General features: G+C 36.6%; 1 protein-coding gene across 6 annotated transcripts in view; it reads left to right on the forward strand.

The window, feature by feature from the left end:
- The window catches only part of LOC110453665 (trinucleotide repeat-containing gene 18 protein-like), a 99,690-nt gene extending 76,428 nt beyond the window's left edge, over positions 1-23,262 (forward strand). For 3 of the 6 annotated variants that reach the window (XM_021502715.1, XM_021502714.1, XM_021502716.1), the window contains exons 13-32: positions 44-1,132; positions 4,455-4,596; positions 6,145-6,231; positions 6,425-6,530; positions 6,727-6,844; positions 7,216-7,296; positions 10,268-10,339; positions 10,670-10,747; positions 11,062-11,352; positions 11,732-11,836; positions 11,945-12,051; positions 12,230-12,553; positions 13,147-13,267; positions 13,543-13,733; positions 14,129-14,237; positions 14,479-14,595; positions 15,023-15,826; positions 19,172-19,293; positions 19,517-19,681; positions 20,010-23,262. In XM_021502715.1, the coding sequence (XP_021358390.1) occupies positions 44-1,132; positions 4,455-4,596; positions 6,145-6,231; positions 6,425-6,530; positions 6,727-6,844; positions 7,216-7,296; positions 10,268-10,339; positions 10,670-10,747; positions 11,062-11,352; positions 11,732-11,836; positions 11,945-12,051; positions 12,230-12,553; positions 13,147-13,267; positions 13,543-13,733; positions 14,129-14,237; positions 14,479-14,595; positions 15,023-15,826; positions 19,172-19,293; positions 19,517-19,681; positions 20,010-20,225 (4,445 nt within the window). In that variant the 3' untranslated portion in view covers positions 20,226-23,262. The remainder of the gene's footprint in view (positions 1-43; positions 1,133-4,454; positions 4,597-6,144; positions 6,232-6,424; positions 6,531-6,726; positions 6,845-7,215; positions 7,297-10,267; positions 10,340-10,669; positions 10,748-11,061; positions 11,353-11,731; positions 11,837-11,944; positions 12,052-12,229; positions 12,554-13,146; positions 13,268-13,542; positions 13,734-14,128; positions 14,238-14,478; positions 14,596-15,022; positions 15,827-19,171; positions 19,294-19,516; positions 19,682-20,009) is intronic. The other 3 variants (XM_021502718.1, XM_021502719.1, XM_021502717.1) reach the window with 3 other exon arrangements.
- The last annotated feature ends 211 nt before the right edge of the window (positions 23,263-23,473 follow it).

Raw genomic sequence — 23,473 nt, forward strand, 5'->3', positions numbered from 1 at the left:
TCTTTTCTTTTCTTTATGTACCATGATTTGTTTGTCTTTGCAGACCTTACTCTACACAATGGACAGTCACTGTCTTACCAGTACCCCGCCTTACCACTAGTCTATAGCCCTTCACTGGTCCCTGCTATCCCCATACAGGACGCTGTTAAAACAGAAACGTCAACGGTGCAATCACGAGGGACTTCGCCCATGGTTCCTGCAAGTGAGATTGACGATACTTCACAGGAAGTGATAGATGCAGCGCCATCTACAACACAATCTATGTGTGACATTGTAATGAACATTGCAAATGTTTCCCAAAGTATTGCGTCAGTACAGACGTGTACGACAAACGCGTCATCTTCTACGGGGCTGGTGACGTCTGTCACCTGTTCAATAACCAAAGACAAATCTGTGTCAAATTCTGTTGACGAGTCAAAGACAGAATCATGTGACACGCCCATCCAACCATTAGAAAGTGAAATTCATACTAAATCAGAAAAGGAGCAATGTCTGTCGAAAGATGGAACTCCCGAGTGTAAACTTGACACAAAACGTGTTGTAACACCATCAACGTCAGTGACGTCAGTCGCCGTTGACGAGGATGTTAAAAGTGTTAGTGAACGTTCTGAAACTAAGGAACCTCCCGGTGATGTAATTTGTGTGAAACAGAACGAAACTAATCAGAGTCATCGTGATTATAATCCATTCCTAGACCCCCAGATTCTCCAGGCAGCTGACGGATTAGAACTTCTCAGCACGCTCGCAGAAATACGAGCAAAGTGTGTGACTTTGGAGACGCCAGTTGCTCCCCCTAGTGAAGGTATCGAGGTATCTCCCCAGGCCCCTGAAGACATTAAAGTGACAAAGGAGACATCGGGGCCAAAAACGACAAAAATACCTGATGCTTCTAAGATATCTAAAGACACAGAGGATACCATTGATAAAAAGGTGGCCAAGGAGACAGAAAAGGCTGAAAAGAAGGTATCAACACAGGAGAAACCAAAACCAAGTGTTCAACGCAGTAATTCGGATACACCAAAACAGTCAAGGAAGAGACCACTCAGTCGGACGCGGTCGATACCTGCTAAAAGCGACCAAAAATCAGAACCAGCAAGTTACTATACTTCAACAGGACTCAAAATTCCACAAGGTAATCATATTAAAAACTTGAAAAAATCTTTTGTTAGACATATTATATCAAAATAATGTAAGCGGCATAAAACATAAAGAAGGAAGTTTGGAAATGAAACAGGGAAATTTCAGTGAAGCTATAACATTTTTATCCAGGGGAGGTTGTCAGGCCTGTAAAAATGTCTGCGATAGCGGGACAGCCTACTGCCCTATAGCTACAGTACAGAACTGCTTCTTATTGATTAGGTCACACACACACACACACCCTGCTCTATCAGTTACCACGCTAGCTGGAATTTAACCTGATAAACATCAAGAGCAAACCAAACTAGTTCGATTTAAACGTGATAGATCTCGGAAACACAAGTTATTGGAGAACTTTTCGCTGGCAAAAGACTACACTATCTTTACTTATTAGGTTAATGCAATCGGGGTAATTATGTATCATATCATGGTTTTGTGGTATACATTGCAATGGCATGAACAGGCAAACGTGAATTACAGTTGTGTTTCAGCTTCTGTTCGGATACGACAACCCCATCATAGATAAAAAAAATATAAAAAAAATAAAAAAAGTGAGAATAAAAGGTGTTCCTTAGCAAAGTAATTACATTGTTTTTGTAGAAATCAGGGAAAATATAGGTCAATGTAGTTTAGACCGAGAATCGATTTAGAACAAACACTCTACAATATGGTGAAGTTATTAAGTATCCTGTTCTAATAAGGTTAACTAGGAAATGCTTTATGTTTTACAACGAATTGTAATGTACATTGTGTTCATATGTAGACGTCACTGGAATCTAATTTCTCAAGTATTCCTAAACATAAGGAATTTTTAGCATTCTCACACCAAGTTACCTAAACGTTGGTCTCTCCCAATTGTTAAAACACTGAAACTGAAATTTAGGAATACTGCTGAAATAGTTTTGAACTTTCGTTGATTTTTATCGTGATAATCTCGTTTATCATCAAGATTCCTTTTGGACATGGGTCCTGTGGAAATATAAACTATTAAAATACTAGAGATACTTTCAAATTACAAAATACTACTTATGCATCAGAAAAACAAAACACTGGAGATAAATCTAAAATCCAGATATAAGAAGAATGTCTACAAATACATACATATAACGCTTTTCTCGAAACACTTCTGAAAATCAAAACTTTTAATACAGATCTTAAAACCAATAATCTTAGACACATTCAAAAAACAAAACACTGTAGATACATCTTAACAAAACACTGTAGATACATCTTAACAAAACACTGTAGATACATCTTAACAAAACACTGTAGATACATCTTAACAAGAAGAAACATCATAATAACAAAATGCAAGGAATGCAACCAAACAAATACAAAGGATAGATATAAATACCTAAATGCAGGAGAATAGGAAAATACTATTACTACTTAGAATACATCTTCATAGCAAACATAAAATATCCATGTAAACAGTTCGACCCTGAATATACATGTAAATACCAAAACCCCTAGAGATACATGTAAATACCAAAAACCCTAGAGATACATGTAAATACCAAAATCCCTCAATATCGTGTAAATACCAAAACCCCTAGAGATACATGTAAATACCAAAAACCCTAGAGATACATGTAAATACCGAAATCCCTGAATATCGTGTAAATACCAAAACCCCTAGAGATACTGTACATGTAAATACCAAAAATCCTAAAGATACATGTAAATACCAAAACCCCTAGAGATACATGTAAATACCAAAAACCCTAGAGATACTGTACATGTAAATACCAAAAATCCTAAAGATACATGTAAATACCAAAACCCTTAGAGATACATGTAAATACCAAAACCCCTAGAGATACATGAAAATACCAAAAACCCTAGAGATACATGTAAATACCAAAAACCCTGAATATCGTGTAAATACCAAAAACCCTAGAGATACATGTAAATACCGAAATCCCTGAATATCGTGTAAATACCAAAACCCCTAGAGATACTGTACATGCAAATACCAAAAATCCTAAAGATACATGTAAATACCAAAACCCCTAGAGATACATGTAAATACCAAAAACCCTAGAGATACATGTAAATACCGAAATCCCTGAATATCGTGTATATACCAAAACCCCTAGAGATACTGTACATGTAAATACCAAAAATCCTAAAGATACATGTAAATACCAAAACCCTTAGAGATACATGTAAATACCAAAACCCCTAGAGATACATGAAAATACCAAAAACCCTAGAGATACATGTAAATACCCTGAATATACATGTAAATACCAAAAACTCTGAATAAACATGTAAATACCAAAACCCCTGAATATACATGTAAATACCAAAAACCCTGAATATCGTGTAAATACGAAAAACCCTAGAGATACATGTAAATACCTAAAACCCTAGAGATACATGTAAATACCAAAAACGCTGAATATACATGTAAATATCAAAAACCCTAGAGATACATGTAAATACCCTGAATATACATGTAAATACCAAAAACTCTGAATAAACATGTAAATACCAAAACCCCTGAATATACATGTAAATACCAAAAACCCTGAATATCGTGTGAATACGAAAAACCCTAGAGATACATGTAAATACCAAAAACGCTGAATATACATGTAAATATCAAAAACCCTAGAGATACATGTAAATACCCTGAATATACATGTAAATACCAAAAACTCTGAATAAACATGTAAATACCAAAACCCCTGAATATACATGTAAATACAAAAAAAAAACTGAATATACATGTAAATACCAAAAACCCTAAATATACATGTAATCAACTAAAACCCTGAATATACATGTAAATACCAAAAACACCAGAGATACATCTATATAGTAAATACTAGGGGTACATGTAAATACCAAAAACACCAGAGATACATCTATATAGTCAATACTAGGGGTACATGTAAATACCAGAATTCCAGATACACCTCTACCAAAACCCCTAGAGACACATCTATATAGTAAATACTAGGGATGCATGTAAATGGAAAACAAAGATGAAGATGCAATACTTACCCGAATATCTTTCTATGTTAAGATGAAAAATTTGATTCGACTGCTAAACCCTATATATTACGACAAAGTAAAAAGAAAAGCATAATTAAGTTCAGACATTTTACTACTGTTACCGCAGTTTCTTGATATTTATTTCACGTGCATTTAATAACTATATAATACGAAGACAGTATTGTTTACTGTAAAATGTTTAATAGAGAAGTTGTTGTATGAATGTTGCAATATTCTTTATCAGAATTTCGATGTGTACTTTTTCGGTCTTTCTCTGTCGTTGTGTCCATTCGCATTACAACTCAAGGAAACAGACCTTACTGCTTTTCTTGATATAGGGGAAGAGGAAATCAATGCCATCGAACTGGACATGCGCATTCGATTGGCTGAACTCCAGCGACTGTATAAAGAAAAGCAACGGCAGCTAGCAAGACTTCACCCTAAAAGGGAAACAGAGTAAGTGTTGTTCAATTCACACGAAAATAAATTCAAAACAAATAAGAGTAAGAATATTGTAGTTAATGTAAACACAAGAAGAATAATAATTTGTTGAATAGCTAAAAAAATGTGAAAGAAAAAACAAGTGATATTTCAGTTGAGTACACACTGTTTAAAACTGCTCCTCGGTATTGTCAGTTTACTAAAAGGCAAAACCGAACCTAATTTGTTCGGAGTAACGATTTCTGCTGCATACAGAAGCACATATGTTCGGACTAACGAGATCTACTGTATACAGAAGCCTATTTTCTCAGGCTGATACGTTCTGCTGTTTGCAGTAGCCTAGTTGTTAGAACTAGGGATTTCTTCTGTATACAGTGAGTAGAATGGTTGTTCAGACAAACTTATATTTAACCATATACAGAAGCCTAGTTGTTCGGTTTAACAAGGTTTTGGTTCGTACTAACGAGTTCTGCTGTATACAGAAGCATATGTGTTCGGACTAACGAGATCTGCTGTGTACAGAAGCCTATGTGTTCGGACTAACGAGATTTGCTGTATACAGAAGCCTATGTGTTCGGACTAACGATATCTGCTGTATACAGAAGCCTATGTGTTCGGACTAACGAGTTCTGCTGTATACAGAAGCCTGTGTGTTCGGACTAACGAGATCTGCTGTATACAGAAGCCTGTGTGTTCGGACTAACGAGATCTGCTGTATACAGAAGCCTATGTGTTTGGACTGACATATTAACGCTTCTTATTATGCAGCGTTAACGATAGGGTCACAATTGTTTTTGCTGAGGACGGATCGTCAGTCGTGTTCTAAAAGGCTAATGATTTGGTTGACGGTGTAATTGCGCATCATATGAGTAGGTAGCGACTATGAGTAATCCCCGATGTCGTGGTTTCTTGCCTCGAGCATTTTATATTCTACTCTAATATACAGTGTATTTGAACAAAATATCAAAACATCACCATTGAATTAATTATGTGATGGTTGGCAATTGATAAAAATTAATGTTTCGTGAAAATATGAGACATCTAATGTAGGATGGAAGTAATGTTGATTGGTGTGTGTGTGATATAGATCCAGACTATCATAACTCTTAGTAGTGCGACACTTTCATCTCCCCTACAATTCCGTCCTTAATCGCCGATGTAGGCTTTATGGACGAATCCTCTCTGGGATGAAACGCTAGTATTCTGTGGATGAGAACGCTAGCAAACTCGACAGTGTGTACCGAATTTACCTCAGACTTACAACTGGAGGACGCTTACTGCACCTTTTTTTGCACCAAAGCTTTCAGACAGATCTACAAACGTATTGTCATTTATTTCAAGACGTTTCCGAATGCACGAATTTGACACTTTGCAATTTTAATCTTAGCATTTAAATAAAAGCACACAGTAGTAACAAAACATGAAGAAAATATATATGCATTTTGATGCTAGACGCTTTCAAATCCAGATTAACGTCCTTTTAAGGTGATGTATATGTATACAAATGTATATATTTCAATACGCATATACGCGATTAATATAGTTATGTTGTGGCGTTTACAGTGATGCTCTTTCTAAACGAGGACCAGGTCGACCAAGGAAACGAAAACATCAAACAGTGCCTGACGCACAGAAACAGGAGCCTGCGCAGTACGTATGCAGACAATGATAGGAGTATTCTTTTATCGACGGATATTATAAAAATAAACAATTAAATATATAGTGTACTAGTAAACATTGTTATTTCAAAACAATGTAAGTCACACACAAAGTAATAGATAATTTAGAAGGAAAACAATAGCAATTTAAATGCTGTGACCGTGCTCTTTGTTTATATCACCAGACCGAAATCTAATCAGACAAAAACTAAGGAACCCGTGGTCAAGAAAAAGAAGCAGGCGGAGGAACTGGTTGACAGGGTGTTTAGAAAGACTGGAGGAGGGTTTGGGGTAAGTTGGACGATTGTTGGACGGATATTTTCTGCGAAGAGCAGCTGTAAGGACGATAAGTTTGTATTTCCTTCAGTTAAGAGTGGTGATGTGACTGCTATATTACCCTCCCCAGTACATTTACACACTTATATCTACTACAGAAACAGAGATACAGGTAAATGATATGGTAATACACTGCTCTTTACTTCTCCAGATGCCACTCAGCAAGAAACTAAAAGCAAATGCCATGGCAGCTTTGTTCAAAACCCAGTCAGGGTTTACAGTGAAACGGAAGGGCATCACATCCAGTCTACCAGGAGGAGGCAAATCTTGTAAGTCTGCATATATATGTCATAGGTCATTACAATGTCTAAGTATCATATTGATATAAATGTTTCTTTCTGAATGCAAATATTATGTATCGTTACTTAAAGTGTCATGGCATTTTCCTTTAGTATACCTCGTGGATTATTCAATACTTTATATATATTTTAATTTGAAATTGTATACGGTTATATTTGGAATTTTATACATCTTAAAGGAAAGTGTTATACAATTTTATTACAAATATCACACAGTTTATGTCAAATGTTATACCACTTATAATAAATGTAATACTGCTTATTACGAAAGGAACACAATAATATTCACATACGTGAAAACCACTATTAACGGCTAATCATAAATTATTTATTTTATATAGGTGACTCAATAAAAATGAACGAAAAAAAACCTGTAGCCAAAAAACCAGAGTCGCAGCCTAAGACATCCGTCATCAGCAAAGGTGCGTAGAATATGCCGGCACAAGGCTCTCATCAATTTGAGACTTATGGTTCATAAACTGGGTAAATCGATGCAATACTAATTTGACATATCGCTGACCCGACTGATAACGCGAGGGGTAGTACTTGTAACGAATATATATTACATAATGTATTACTTAAATAAAGTATTTCATAATCATGATATCGTGTTTTCCGATATATTTGGGAACATGTTTACATTGGTAAATAGGTTGACAGTGTTATGTCCTGTTGTCCGGACCATCTGGGAACAGGTTGACAGTGTAATGTCCTGTTGTCCGGACTATCTGAGAACAGGTTGACAGTGTTATGTCCTGTTGTCCGTACTATCTGAGAATAGGTTGACAGTGTTATGTCGTGTTGTCCGGACCATCTGGGAACAGGTTGACAGTGTAATGTCCTGTTGTCCGGACTATCTGAGAACAGGTTGACAGTGTTATGTCCTGTTGTCCGTACTATCTGAGAATAGGTTGACAGTGTTATGTCGTGTTGTCCGGACCATCTGGGAACAGGTTGACAGTGTAATGTCCTGTTGTCCGGACTATCTGAGAACAGGTTGACAGTGTTATGTCCTGTTGTCCGTACTATCTGAGAATAGGTTGACAGTGTTATGTCGTGTTGTCCGGACCATCTGGGAACAGGTTGACAGTGTAATGTCCTGTTGTCCGGACTATCTGAGAACAGGTTGACAGTGTTATGTCCTGTTGTCCGTACTATCTGAGAATAGGTTGACAGTGTTATGTCGTGTTGTCCGGACTATCTGGGAACAGGTTGACAGTGTTATGTCCTGTTGTCCGGACTATCTGAGAATAGGTTGACAGTGTTATGTCCTGTTGTCCGTACTATCTGAGAATAGGTTGACAGTGTTATGTCCTGTTGTCCGGACTATCTGGAAATAGGTTGACAGTGTTATGTCCTGTTGTCCCGACTATCTGAAAACTGGTTGACAGTGTTATGTCCTGTTGTCCGGACTATCTCAGAACAGGTTGACAGTGTTATGTCCTGTTGTCCGTACTATCTGAGAATAGGTTGACAGTTTTATGTCCTGTTGTTCGGACTATCTGAGAACAGGTTGACAGTGTTTTGTCCTGTGGTCCGTACTATCTGAGAATAGGTTGACAGTTTTATGTCCTGTTGTCCGGACTATCTGGAAATAGGTCGACAGTGTTATGTCCTGTTGTCCCGACTATCTCAGAACAGGTTGACAGTGTTATGTTCTGTTGTCCGTACTATCTGAGAATAGGTTGACAGTGTTATCTCGTGTTGTCCGGACTATCTGAGAATAGGGTGACAGGGTTATGTCGTGTTGTCCGGACTATCTGAGAATAGGTTGTCAGTGTTATGTCGTGTTGTCCGGACTATCTGAGTATAGGTTGACAGTGTTATGTCGTGTTGTCCGGTCTATCTCAGAACAGGTTGACAGTGTTATGCTCTGTTGTCCGGACTATCTGAGAATAGGTTGTCAGTGTTATGTCGTGTTGTCCGGACTATCTCAGAACAGGTTGACAGTGCTATGTCCTGTTGTCCGGACTATCTGAGAACTGGTTTACAGTGTTATGTCCTGTTGTCCGGACCATCTGGGAACAGGTTGACAGTGTAATGTCCTGTTGTCCGGACTATCTGAGAACTGGTTTACAGTGTTATGTCCTGTTGTCCGGACCATCTGGGAACAGGTTGACAGTGTTATGTCCTATTGTCCGGACTATCTGAGAATAGGTTGACAGTGTTGTGTCGTGTTGTCCGGACTATCTGAGAACTGGTTTACAGTGTTATGTCCTGTTGTCCGGACTATCTTGAAATAGGTTGACAGTGTTATGTCCTGTTGTTGGGACTATCTGAGAACATGTTGACAGTGTTTTGTCCTGTTGTCCGTACTATCTGAGAATAGGATGACAGTGTTATGTCGTGTTGTCCGGACTATCTGAGTATAGGTTGACAGTGTTATGTCGTGTTGTCCGGTCTATCTCAGAACAGGTTGACAGTGTTATGTTCTGTTGTCCGTACTATCTGAGAATAGGTTGACAGTTTTATGGCCTGTTGTTCGGACTATCTGAGAACAGGTTGACAGTGTTTTGTCCTGTGGTCCGTACTATCTGAGAATAGGTTGACAGTTTTATGGCCTGTTGTTCGGACTATCTGAGAACAGGTTGACAGTGTTTTGTCCTGTGGTCCGTACTATCTGAGAATAGGTTGACAGTTTTATGTCCTGTTGTCCGGACTATCTGGAAATAGGTTGCCAGTGTTATGTCCTGTTGTCCCGACTATCTGAAAACAGGTTGACAGTGTTATGTCCTGTTGTCCGTACTATCTGAGAATAGGATGACAGTGTTATGTCGTGTTGTCCGGACTATCTGAGTATAGGTTGACAGTGTTATGTCGTGCTGTCCGGACTATCTGAGAACTGGTTGACAATGTTATGTCCTGTTGTCCGGACCATCTGGGAACAGGTTGACAGTGTTATGTCCTATTGTTCGGACTATCTGAGAATAGGTTGACAGTGGCATGTCCTGTTGTCCGGACTATCTGAGAATAGGTTGTCAGTGTTATGTCGTGTTGTCCGGACTATCTGAGAACAGGTTGACAGTGCTATGTCTTGTTTTCCGGACTATCTGAGAAAAAGGTTGACCGAGTTATGACCTGTTGTCCGGACTATCTGAGAACAGGTTGACAGTGCTATGTATTGTTTTCCGGACTATCTGAGAATAGGTTGGCCGTGTTATGACCTGTTGTCCAGACTATTTGAGAACAGATTGACAATGTTAGGTCATGTTGTCTGGACTCTCTGATAATCGATTGACATGGGTTGTAAATGCTTTAGTACAAATAAATGACAGGCGCATTCACATCCCCAACCCCATTAAGATATATAATTTTGTTAATTTAAATTAATGATTATACAGATTTCCTTACGTATTATTTACTGTATGTTTTCATTTCTTACGTTTTTTTCAGGTAACCTGAAACCTTCTTCACCCCCTGATAAAAAGAGTGTTTCTTCAAATAAAGAAAGCTTTGCTACCCCTAGTAAGTTTGTTTGAGTTATTACTGTAGCCCGTTGTCTAATATAGTAGACGCATCTCAATGACATAAATACTAGTATATCTATTGTAGTAGACGTATCTCAATGACATAAATACTAGTATGTCTATTGTAGTAGACGCATCTCAATGACATAAATACTAGTATGTCTATTGTAGTAGACGCATCTCAATGACATAAATACCCACATAAATATTTGCTTTTATACAAAATGTTAATGTAACGAATAAAATGCATGTTTATTTATGAAATTATCAACATGACTCTCCAAGTAATATGTATAAAGTATTGAGTATATATGATTCACCATTTCAGAAATAAAATCCGAGAATTTCTCAAGTGGGCTACTGGTTAAACAGACGAAACCAAAAAAATCCCTTCAACAACCTGAACGTAAGTTTTGCCGTATTTGAATAATACACAAACGAATGACAAAGGTTTCACTTATATAATAGTTAATCGGTATTGTTAAGATGAAGTGTTAAAAGGTATTGTGTTAGTGATATTTAGAAAAGATAAAACACATCCTTCGTAATTTGAATGTCTAAGTGTTACTTGTATTATATACAAAATGTATCTCTATTTATTATTTACCCATCCAGGTGGGTTTAAAAAAATATTCGAATTGATGTTTTTAATCAGACCAATTTTGAAACCCAAATGATACATCATTATGTAACTGTTTAAACATATTTTTCTAAATACAGAGGACAAAACACATGGGCAAGAAGACTGCGGACTTGGTATGTTGGCTACTGTAGCAGACGACAGTGGACTGGGTATGCTTGCAAAATACGCAAGTTGCGCTGTAGCCGAGCACATTCCCGCCAAAAAACATAAAAAGAAGCGAGAGGAAGGTGTGTGTACTACGTCATTCAAGCCGGATGTTATTGCTGTCCCCACTGACATCCCTAAGAATGAAATGCCTGCATCAGATAGTAAAGAAGTTAACACTGCTTGTCCCAGTACGAATACTACCACGCCTGCCGTAAAACGAGGTAGCATATCAACCTCTATCGTCATTAGCTGTCTTTCCCTGTCACTAACTTATATTAGTAATGTCTATATTTACAAAATTCATTAATCTTTTACTTAACCACATAGAATTGATTGAGTTGTTATTATTCTGTTGGAACTATAGCATGCATATAGAGTTATGACATCGCTATATATTTTACAAATAACTAACACAGTTACTAGCAAGCACAATACATCACTATTCAGGAAATTTGAATGATAATGATTAATTGTAAATACTTCACTCTCTTATTTCTGCAATCAATAAAAATAAGATAAATGCTCTTTTCTTTTCATACGTCTTGCTTCTTTACATGCTAATGTTTGTTTCAATTAACAAACATGCATTCATTACTTTAGAATCTGAATCGGATTCCACACCTGAAAGTTCCTCGTCTGTAAATAAGAAGCGAAAACCTGGGCGACCTCGAAAATGTAACCCTAACACTACGCCTGGTGTTACAGGTCAGTATTTACGGTAATCTAAATCATTTTTTTTTTTAAATAAAAGCAATTACTATTTTAGCTCTATAATTAATCATTTGTTAATTTTGTTATCCTGTTTCTTTCCAGAAACCATTGTTGCAAGGAACTCCAAAAATTTCTTCTACCACTTCCATTCATTTGAGGACGTTGTGAAAGCACATTCCAACACGTCTGCGCAGGAACGGAAGACAAAGGTAGGAACTCACTCAGTTTAAGCCATACACTATATTACATATATTATATCTGTCATTAGCAGGTATACCTTTCACAAACAATCAGCAGTTATTGGAAACTATAACAGTAATGAAATAAGTTTAATCATTTACTCAAATCTGGAATAAGAATCAAACGCGTCATACGTTGATTTTGCAGGTTGAAACTTCCACTCCAATGGAGCCATTGTATTTAGATCAGGAATGGTTTATTCGGCGGAGCGAGCGGATTTTCCTGAGTGAACCGAGTCCACAACCTTCACCTAATACCACGAATGTCTCAGCGAACACTCCTAAACCACAAGCAGCAGTCACACCACCAGCTAAAAAATCACCGCCTACGACAGCACCTTCTCCCGCCAAATCTAAAAGTGAAAAAGCAAAACTTCAGAAAGCCAAAAATATCAAGGAGCTTACTCAGAAGGTCAAAAACAAATACAACAAAGCATTCCAATACAAGAGCAAGGCGAAGGATACCAAACAAGTGAGTAATGCATACTTTTAGGTAAAGTTACCGGTACGAAGATGCAAGTATTAAAACGAGAAAACACATCATAAATAGGTATGTTATATTTCTTGAAAGATTATTGAAACGTGAATGTTGAAATGTTCAAACTCTAAACGTTTAAACAACAGTTGTCTTGAGTTTCAAATGTTAAAAGAACGTATTCATCAATTTGCCACACAACTTGCATAGGAGATTGTTTATATGCCTAGTAAACTCACCGTTAACTCACCGTTGTCGACGTCATACCATTAGTCTTAGACTACTATTGACGCTTCTACTAAAGCTACTGGTACGGACTTACTGCTACTGGTACGGACTCCCGGTCTGCACCTTCCGCTCTGTAGCATGCGGGGCTGAAAAGCGACTATTTCTATACAATATATTTACAGAATGAGAACAAATGTAAGTGATAACGACAAATTGAAAAAACCCTGAAAATATGTTAAATACTTGTGTAAGTTGATAAAATGATTTTAGAACTTGCTTCAGCACAATTAGAAATCGATCATTTACTATACTATTATGCTATGCAAATGGTATCTAGTATTTACATATTTTTGATATGACAGAAGCCAAAACGAAAGAAAGAACGTTTAAAGTCGGAACCAATAGTGAGTGGCTACGACTCGGATAGTAGTGGCAGCGACAACATCCCTCTCAGCGTGCTGCGCGAGATGCCTTCTATCCCAGGTACGTGAAACAACAGGGCTACATGCATATGAAGAAGCATGTAATGTGTGCAAAGATGACTATGTATCTAGAAAAACCATGGTGAAGATCTGTTTACTAGTGATATGAAATGAATGATATTTGTTTTTATCAAAAGCTGTTTGGCATTCCACGCGTGCGTTTGATATATCATCTAAATTTACACTTTCGTGTATATTTTAACTGATAATGTAAATGCATGTTATTTTATTATTTCTAATAAATAAGATAATAATTACCTCCTCCCTTGTTTACAGAACCCCGTTCCTGTGCAATCAGTAAGGACGAATTAGCAGACAATCTGAGGGTACTGGTGTTTAAAGACGGCCTGTTCTATGAGGGGGCCGTTCAGGGGATTCGTCCTCCTGACGTATACGGAGTTCTTATAGACAACGAGAGAGGCAACCGCCCCCACATCTACTCTCAAGAGGAGATCCTAAAGGAGGTGGTGGGTATTTACATTTAAACGCCAGGCAAACGTGATGTTTTAAGTATAAATAATAGTCTTTCTTATGAACTTCCATATATCATATTTAATTTGTTACTCCATAATCTGTTCCGAGTATCGGTTTGTTATCATTTTTGTCAGATCGCAATATTGGCCAATAATGCACATAAGATGCTTCAATTTACCACATCCTGTGTGTATTATCACGACATGCTCTCCAAATGTGACGTTTCAGTATTAACCGTGATTAAAGAGAAACAAATTAAATACGAGGTAGTTCTAAAGCCCTCATTTTAATCTATTATAGAATTCTCTCTACGTTTGGTCTTATGATTATATAAGCTTTTACCTTTTCTTGTTGAGGACTTTCATTAAATCTCATTTGATTCCACCAGATTGTGGACGTGAAACCTAGCACAACTCGCTGCCTCCTCGAAGGGATTCGTGTGTGTGCCTACTGGAGCCAACAGTTTAGCTGTCTCTACCCGGGCACAGTTGCAAAAGGTGACATAGATACATACCATTTTTTTCCGATATGTTTCCTTCTTGTTTACATTTAAATTGCTGCCGAATGTTTTTTTTTTAGTTTTTTGCGCTACGTAGAGAAATACTAATTCCCTTAGAGCTGAATTTGTTGATTTTGGATTGTCCAGTCTGAAGTGAAACCTTTTCGTTGTAGCATGAAATCGTGGATTCACCTTTCCGCGAAAATAAGTTTGTTTACAATATTCGTTATGCATTGTAGCGAGCCCAAACCCTCATGGCGATACCGGTTCCATTAATGTGGAGTTTGATGATGGGGACTCTGGCCGTATTCCATTGGATCATATCAGAATGCTACCAAAGGACTTCCCTCACGTTTGTAAGTATAAACTGTATTGGTTATTTTGTATGTCACGAGGTTTGAATAGCTATCTATGTAAATACAGATATTTTTCTCATTACGCAACGAATTATATTTGGAACATATAACGATGATATAACCGTAATAAATTTCTACTAGTGAAGTTATATAGATCGAGTAGACAACTTAAAGTTAAATTGTTTAGAAGAAAAAATACATGCCGGCGAGAACGAACGTACTTTGATAATACACCTTATTGACATTTCACTCCTCATATTATTTGAACTCATGCATAGCGTCATTAGTTTATTTTATACAGCGAGCAGGTGTTGTATATTTTAAAATGGTAATGTTACAAACTTGGAGGCGGAGGAAAACAGTAGTGTCATGCATTACATGCTATATATGTGAATGTATAAATAGGGGTTCTCTGTTGATTTTGCAGCGTATGATCCTAATCCACTATTACTGATAGGAAAGCGACGTCGTCACACAACGTCTGATAGCATGGAACCACCTCGAAAATCTCAAAGCTCTGCACAGTCGTCAGAGTCTGCCCTTAAAACAAAACGAGGTCCCGGACGACCTCCAAAACCGAAGAAAGATGATGCAAGTCAACAGAGCGATGCTTCTGCAGCAGAGGAAGACGAAGAGGAGGAAGTGGATGTTTGTGGATTCGATGAAGATCGAGACGATGTATTCAACCATGGCTTCTCGATGGAAAGTTTCCGTAAGGAGAGATCTAAATCATCCAACAATGCTAAGGAGTCTGATACAAAACAAACGAAAAGAGATCGATCTTCGAACGGGACCGGCAAAGACTCTGAATCGGAGGTTAAATCAAGTGGGAAGAAACGAAAAAAGGACAAGGAGTATTCCGATGATTCTAAGGAATCGGATATTTCTGATGATGGTGATGATGTTTCTGATGATGGCTCGAGGAGCTCAGATCAAGGTAAAACACGATATCATTGTAAGGATTCTAGCATCAAAAGTAAGAAACTTCATGTCACCTCTTTGATAAAGGCAGCTACATTTGAGTACAAATCTTCAGGATCCCTCCATATTCTAAATAGGAACAAAAGTGAAAGTAGAATTGACAATTTGTATATGGAAAGTGAAAACGATTATCAGCAGTGGGATGGTGATAGTAATTCCTTTGGTGAAGACGCTAGTACTTCAGGACATCACGCCAAACCCAAGTGCACAAAAAGATCACTTTCCACTGAGAGTAAAAGCAAAATAGCAGGTACGATCGAAAATTATATTTTCGATTTAAACAATTATAACAAATAGTTGCCTTTCTTTTTGGACTTTTATAATCAAAACCGAAATGCAAATCTGCTTTTTGTTCATTTGCTTAGCGATGTTGCGATATTCTATGCAAATCTCCAGCCCCACATATTTCTAGCTTTGGAATTCACGGAGGGATGTTGTCTATTTGTTAGTATCCATACTCAATAAGGAAATACACATTGACATCACACTTCTTATTCATGCTTATGCTTAATGCTGGATAACATTACAAACTCTGATAGAAAACATTGACGCCTAAAATCATAAACAATGTCGTCTTGTCCTTGAACAATTGTGCATCGTTTCATACTTTGTCATTATATCCAAGTATTTGTCATCAGTAGCAATGAATCTAATGTTTCGGAGAAATCCGCATAATTAAATATCATCAAGTGTAGAATATGGAAAAATAATGGTATCGAGCATTGCGTTTCTATCATTAAATGAACGACTTAAACAGGATGATTATGAAGATGTATGGTGTAGTGTGCTTTGTTATATATCCATCAGAAATTCAACAACATGCATGAAAGTGGTTGTTTTTATATATAAAAATAAACGTAGAGAAAACACACTATATTCGTCATGCTTGCATACTTGCTTGTATAACTGTGCTGCCTGTGTATGTAAAACAAAGCTGTAGTAATTTATGTTTCAATATTATATGAACCTCTGTGTATGTTATTTATATCGACAAAGTATTACCTTATATGTGGATGTATATCGATATAGCATGAACCCCAGTGTTGATTTATATCGATAAGGCATGAATCTCTGTAAATGTATATCGATATAGCATGAACCCCTGTTAATGTATATCGATATAGCATGAACCCTTGTGTAAATGTATATCGATATAGCATGAACACCTGTTATTGTATATCGATATAGCATTAACCCCATGTTAATGTATACCGATATAGCATGAACCCTTGTGTAGATGTATATCGATATAGTATGAACCCCTGTAAATGTATATCGATATAGCATGAACCCCTGTAAATGTATATCGATATAGCATGAACCCCTGTTAATGTATATCGATATAGCATGAACCCCTGTTAATGTATATCGATATAGCATGAACACCTGTTATTGTATATCGATATAGTATGAACCCCTGTGTAAATGTATATCGATATAGCATGAACCCTTGTGTAGATGTATATCGATATAGCATGAATCCCAGTGTCGATTTATATAGATATAGCATAAATCCCATTATTGATTTTTATCGATATAGTCTGAGCCCTTGTGTTGATTTATATCGATATAGTATGAGCCCCTGTGTAAATGTATATCGATATAGTATGAACCCTTGTGTAGATGTATATCGATATAGTATGAACCCTTGTGTAGATGTTTATCGATATTGTATGAACCCATGTGTAAATGTATATCGATATAGTATGAACTCTTGTGTAGATGTATATCGATATTGTATGAACCCATGTGTAAATGTATATCGATATAGTATGAACCCCAGTGTAGATGTATATCGATATAGTATGAACCCTTGTGTAAATGTATATCGATATAGCATGAACACCTGTTATTGTATATCGCTATAGTATGAACCCCTGTGTAAATGTATCTCGATATAGCATGAACCCTTGTGTAGATGTATATCAATATAGCATGAACCCTTGTGTAGATGTATATCAATATAGCATGAACCCTTGTGTAGATGTAGATCGATATAGTATGAACCCTTGTGGAGATGTATATCGATATAGCATGAACCCCAGCGTTGATTTATATCGATATAGCACGAACCCAAGTGTTGATTTATATCGATATAGCATGAACCCCTGTAAATGTATATCGATATAGCATGAACACCTGTTATTGTATATCGATATCGTATGAACCCCTGTGTAAATGTATCTCGATATAGCATGAACCCTTGTGTAGATGTAGATCGATATAGTATGAACCCTTGTGTAGATGTATATCGATATAGCAGCAACCGTTGTAAATGATGTTCATCGATATAACATGTATCCCTGTATATTTGTTGTGCAATGCATATCGATAGAACTTTGTGTAGATGTACATCGAGAAACAATAATCAATAGATGTTGTTTATTGATAAACCTGACCCCGTCTTTATGATATATCGATACAACACAATCTATTTGTAGATGTTGTACATTCTTGTTTCCTGTGTGTAATAGCGATTCAGAATTGTTGCTGCAACTCATTTAATTTATGCGATTTCCTGTATTCGCAACTCTGCTTCAAACGTCCTCATTGCGATGATTTTAATGTGTATATGGGGCAATAACAGCTTATAGACTTTACTGAATGTGTAAGAATAACCATTTGCCATAATTCTCCTCCTGATGTAATGAACGAACATAAATATCGTGAAATATTTATCATGTCGTATTTATATCGAAAGTACACGGTAATTAAACATTTTATATCGAAAACAAAAAATAAACATCTGATATGTTTTGTAATTTTGAAACGAGAATATATACACATCAATCATAATCGTTTAGCGTATCATTTTGTGTTTCCTGGATAACTTAATTAGTAGTTGTTTTAGCTATTTTATTCATAGCATTCATCGTAAACAGCATAATACAAACACTTTTAATGCCGACATGCCTATTGCATGTATATATGACTGCGACGGGGGATTAAATAGCCTGAAACGATTTCATGTTGTTCAAATTATATCTATCATTATAGTTCCATTTGCGTGATGAATTTCAGCACTATATATTCAAGTGATGAATTTCAGCACTATATATTCAAGTGATGAATTTCAGCACTATATATTCAAGTGATGAATTTCAGCACTATATATTCAAGTGATGAATTTCAGCACTATATATTCAAGTGATGAATTACAGCACTATATATGCAAGCGATGAATTTCAGCACTATATATTCAAGTGAAACCATTATCACCAAAAGATACGGTCAGACCATGATACAAATGCTGATTGTTTCCCTTCTCCCTACCTACGCTAATGATTAAATTGGTATATAATTTCAATATTTCATTCAGTTACATATATTATATTAATATATTCATATAATTCCTTACGGATTAACTCATTCAAAAATACTTTTGAAAGCAATTATACCTGATAATACCTGGTCGGGAGAGGAGAATGAGGACATTTTAATGAAGCCCTATCATTCATTCGAATTATTCAAGTCGTTCATGGTTTGTTTTCAATGAATGATTATTGTTTAACCGACAATGGTTTTCGTGGCTTTTGCATGAACTTTATTTTGGACCTATCGATCCTAATGATTACCTCTAACTTCCTCATTACAGCTTTTCTTCCCGCAAGACAGCTCTGGCGGTGGTCGGGCAAGTGTACAAAGCGCCCTGGCCTCAAGGGAAAGGCCAAAAAGGAATTCTACAAAGCTATAGTGCGAGGTCGAGAGAATATTTTGGTAAGAGTTCAGTGGCTGTCACTGTATGACCGAGATAGATGGACCAGTATTTGCTATGCTAATGGATTATATGATATTTTCTAGGAAAGAATTTATTCACAGTAATATTTAATTTTCATAAACACGTACTAGAAATAATAAGTACACGAAATTTGAAAACTATATCGCAAGGGTCAATTAAATATTACACCTTCATGATTATAGTATAATACTCTTTTCTCAGGTTGGCGACTGCGCAGTATTTCTTTCCACTGGAAGACCCCACCTGCCATATATCGGTCGGATTGATAGCATGTGGGAGGCATGGGGTGGGCAGATGATTGTCAAAGTCAAATGGTTCTACCACCCAGAGGAAACACGGGGAGGAAAGAAACTCCAGGACATGAAGGTAAAAGATAAACGCAAAAGTTAAAGCGCAGATAAAAAAAATCATCTTAAGCCTTAGCATTTTCGCTATTTGTCATTTAAACATTCCTTTTAATTCGAACATACATGTGTATATCCATGTTGTTTAAAAATGAGCGAATAACTTCAACTTGTCTTGGACACGTTTACAAAAATATATGTGGTTAACAATTTGGATCCTCAAATCACATTTGTTTTTTACCAAACCTAATGGTTATCATATCAAAAACTGACATTTCTCATCCATTTTATTCTATTTTCAGAAGAACATTTTTTTCTTGTATCCGTAACCAATCTCATTGTATTTGCAGGGAGCTTTGTTCCAGTCCCTTCACATAGACGAGAACGACGTACAGACAATTTCTCACAAGTGTGACGTCCTTTCGTACAAGGAGTTCTGTAGGCGACAGAAAGAATTACGGAAGAAATGTGGGAATGGAGACGAACAGGACGTTTATTATTTGGCGGGAACATACGAACCGACCATCGGGTTGCTGAAATTCGAAAAAGACATAGATATCACTTGAGGAACTGTGAAAAGAGATTAAAATTACAGATAGATGAAGTGTTGATAAAATTGATTATTAACACATGTTGTGATGTGGAGAACACACAATTTTAAGTATTTCATTTGATGACGTATACGTATGACGTCATTTATAGATACAGAAATATGGCGTCTTCCTACTGTGATATTTTAAATCCTGAAACTCATTGTCTATGAATTTATCAATCAGTTTGCCGCAAAAAGATGTCCTCTCCCGATGAGGACAATGGTGATGATGTTATGCTAATGTAGAAAATATTAACCCCAGACTTTACACGTTATTTGGGATGTACATAAAACCGATTAAGAACTGTAACATGTACACGTAGAGTCCAAAGGTTGAATGATAATGACGTATTAAAATGATTGACGGAAGTGGGGGTAATGAAATAGAGCGCATGTGATTGGTTATATTAGTGACACACTGTTAAATCGCACGCCACCTAGTGGTAAAGGTTATCCAAGTTTGTCACAGTTACTGTTCGAGATATGAGAATGCCACGGCTCGTTTTCAATGTGATGCTACATCCAACTGGTGATGATGTGTTCTGTAATTACTGTTGTCGTTTGATGCCGAAACAAAACGCATTTTGTATCAATGATGAAAGATAGACGATTGTTATGCATTTTATTAAAATAGAAACAGATACAAAATGTCGGCAAAGATTGGTGCTTTCATGAGCCATGGCTCTAAAATGTTGATATATATAGAAATGTTACGCATATATCTTTTTTTTTAATTTTATGCTTGTTAGACCATTCATAATTCTCATTTCTTTAAAGGTCCTATGTACATAATATATCTGGCTTTCTTTGTGCAATAACTGGTGCATATGCATCTACATGTTATCCTTGGTTGTCGTCCATATATTGTAAATACTGTAATTTTCTACCACAAATGTGCCCGGAAGATGCATTTGACAAGTGCTTGACATATATGAAAGTGCTGAAAGTCTATTATATACGATTTATATACTGTTTCATCTTTAACCTCATCCTTCCTACGGTTGCGATGACCTTTTGCATATATTTTATGTTTGTTGGATTATTGCATTTTAAGGCATCGATCTGTTGATAATAAATAGACTTAAGGAGAACATGAAACAAATAACAGAAACAAAACTTTCCTTTAAGTATTTACAACACAATAGATACAACGATTCTACACATAAATTGCACTCCAAACATTATCAGAATAAGTTCTCTACACAGGTTATACGATTAAAGAATGTATACAATGAGTCTAAATCATCAAGTCGATACAATACGTCTATACACAGAGTAACTTTTGTATACACAGTAACATTTAACACAAGTTAGCTTTATATCTACACAGTAAGTACTGTCTACACAATTACAATGTTGGTTCATCTTTAAAGTCTTTCAGAAAAGCAAATAATGATTGTTTCATTATATTGTAGGTTATGTGAATGTATGTGTTTATTTGTATTGGCGCCAAGCGCCACTGAGACGTGATTGAATGGAGCAGATGAAAGGTGCGAATACGTGTTACAACAGTTAAATAGCAAACACATGGCAATTCGCATTTACTTATCAAATAAAAATAGGTGAACTTAAAATTGATTCTGTAATATTAAATGTAGACTTTTTTTATATGATGAAAAGTCGAAGTACAATGGACTTAAATTATTTACAAAAAAGTGTTCGTGAAAGCAATTATCATTGATACAAAATAATGAGCGGGCCATATTTTTACAATTTCAATACTTCAGATAATTGTAGTCTTTGATATTTTATTGCAAACAAAATGAACAATATAAATAATATGAGAGAAGAGTATTATGAGCATCGATATGAGTGGATGGGAGCATGTGAACACTAGGAGTTTATGCGAGAGAATGGGATCATTGTGTATGTATGTTAAGGATCAAGATGGAAGTGACATTATGAGTGTATGCGAGGACGAGAGATTGGAAGTGTTATAAGAGTGTGGGGACAAGAGGATGGAGACAATAGCATCGTGTCCTCCCATTTGGGTGCGATAGAGGAATTTCAACTCAAGGGGGAAATTTTTCAATTTTCAAACACAATGCTTGTCGACCGTTTGGCAGCTTAAAAAACTTTTGTTCCCAGAGGGTTGAGATTCCTATCTCACATCAGGAATGGAATGTCCCTTCCTCTGTTAACTCTGTACTGTATATGATGCAATGTTTAAGTGACATCATACCATTATTTTGCCCGGAAAAATTCCCATCTAAACCCAAGGATGAGGCAATGATATCTCACACCGGGAAAATTGTTGAAACCTGTCTATGGGGAAGAGAAATGTATGGAAGCATTATGAGTGTGCGAGGACAATAGAATGGAGAAATTATGAGAGTATGAAGGAATAAGAGGATGAAAGCGTTATACATGTGCGAGGACAATAGGATGGAATCGTTATAAGTGTATGGGGACAAGAAAGTGAGGGCATTATGAGTGCACGTGTTAGAACCAGATGGGGAAATCCTTTTGAGTGCGCGGGGACAAGTAGACGGGGAATATGTGCGTGAAAGGGGATGCGAAAACGAAAGTGACCTCCGTGTTATAAGCGTGATAGAGGAATGGAGTAGTATACCTGTATGTGAGGAGACTAGATGGGGGCGTTATGGGTATTAACAACCCGATAAGAACTTTCTGAGAAAAAGAGGGAAACAAGTCGATAGAACAGTTATGGATGTATAGACGGGACGAGACGACGGGAGTGTTGTAAGTGTGAGCTGTAAAAGAAGTGTCTAGTGATGTGTGTGTTGGTATGTGTTGTTAAATATGTTCTCAAGTCGTTAATGTGTAATATCTGTTTACAAAAGGCGTATATGTCTTATATCTGTTTGGAAAGAATGTGTATGTTAGGCATGTATGAGATACATGGGTCATGTGCATTGTCAGATTGATAGTTATTATTATAATATGGCAGAATTGACAATTGTATGTAATGCATATTGTCTTTTTTTAAATGTCTAAAACATCAGACACTTGTCCGTGACTTGTCTCAATAAAGTTACTGCTCATTTGAATCCTTTGTCGTAGTTTGTCTGGTAAATAGTCGTTCAAAATGACAAAATCCATTCACAGTATGGACATATATGTTGTCTGTCTTGAAAAAGTGTGGTTGACCAATGGCTTGGACCTATGTAATGCACACAGTCGGCAATCTAGACTTTTATGCTGTGTTTTAACTATTGGCTTATTATCATTTCTTGTTTCATACGGCCATAATTATATGAC

Source organism: Mizuhopecten yessoensis, unplaced genomic scaffold (assembly GCF_002113885.1).
Source record: "Mizuhopecten yessoensis strain PY_sf001 unplaced genomic scaffold, ASM211388v2 scaffold7479, whole genome shotgun sequence".
Taxonomy (NCBI): domain Eukaryota; kingdom Metazoa; phylum Mollusca; class Bivalvia; order Pectinida; family Pectinidae; genus Mizuhopecten; species Mizuhopecten yessoensis.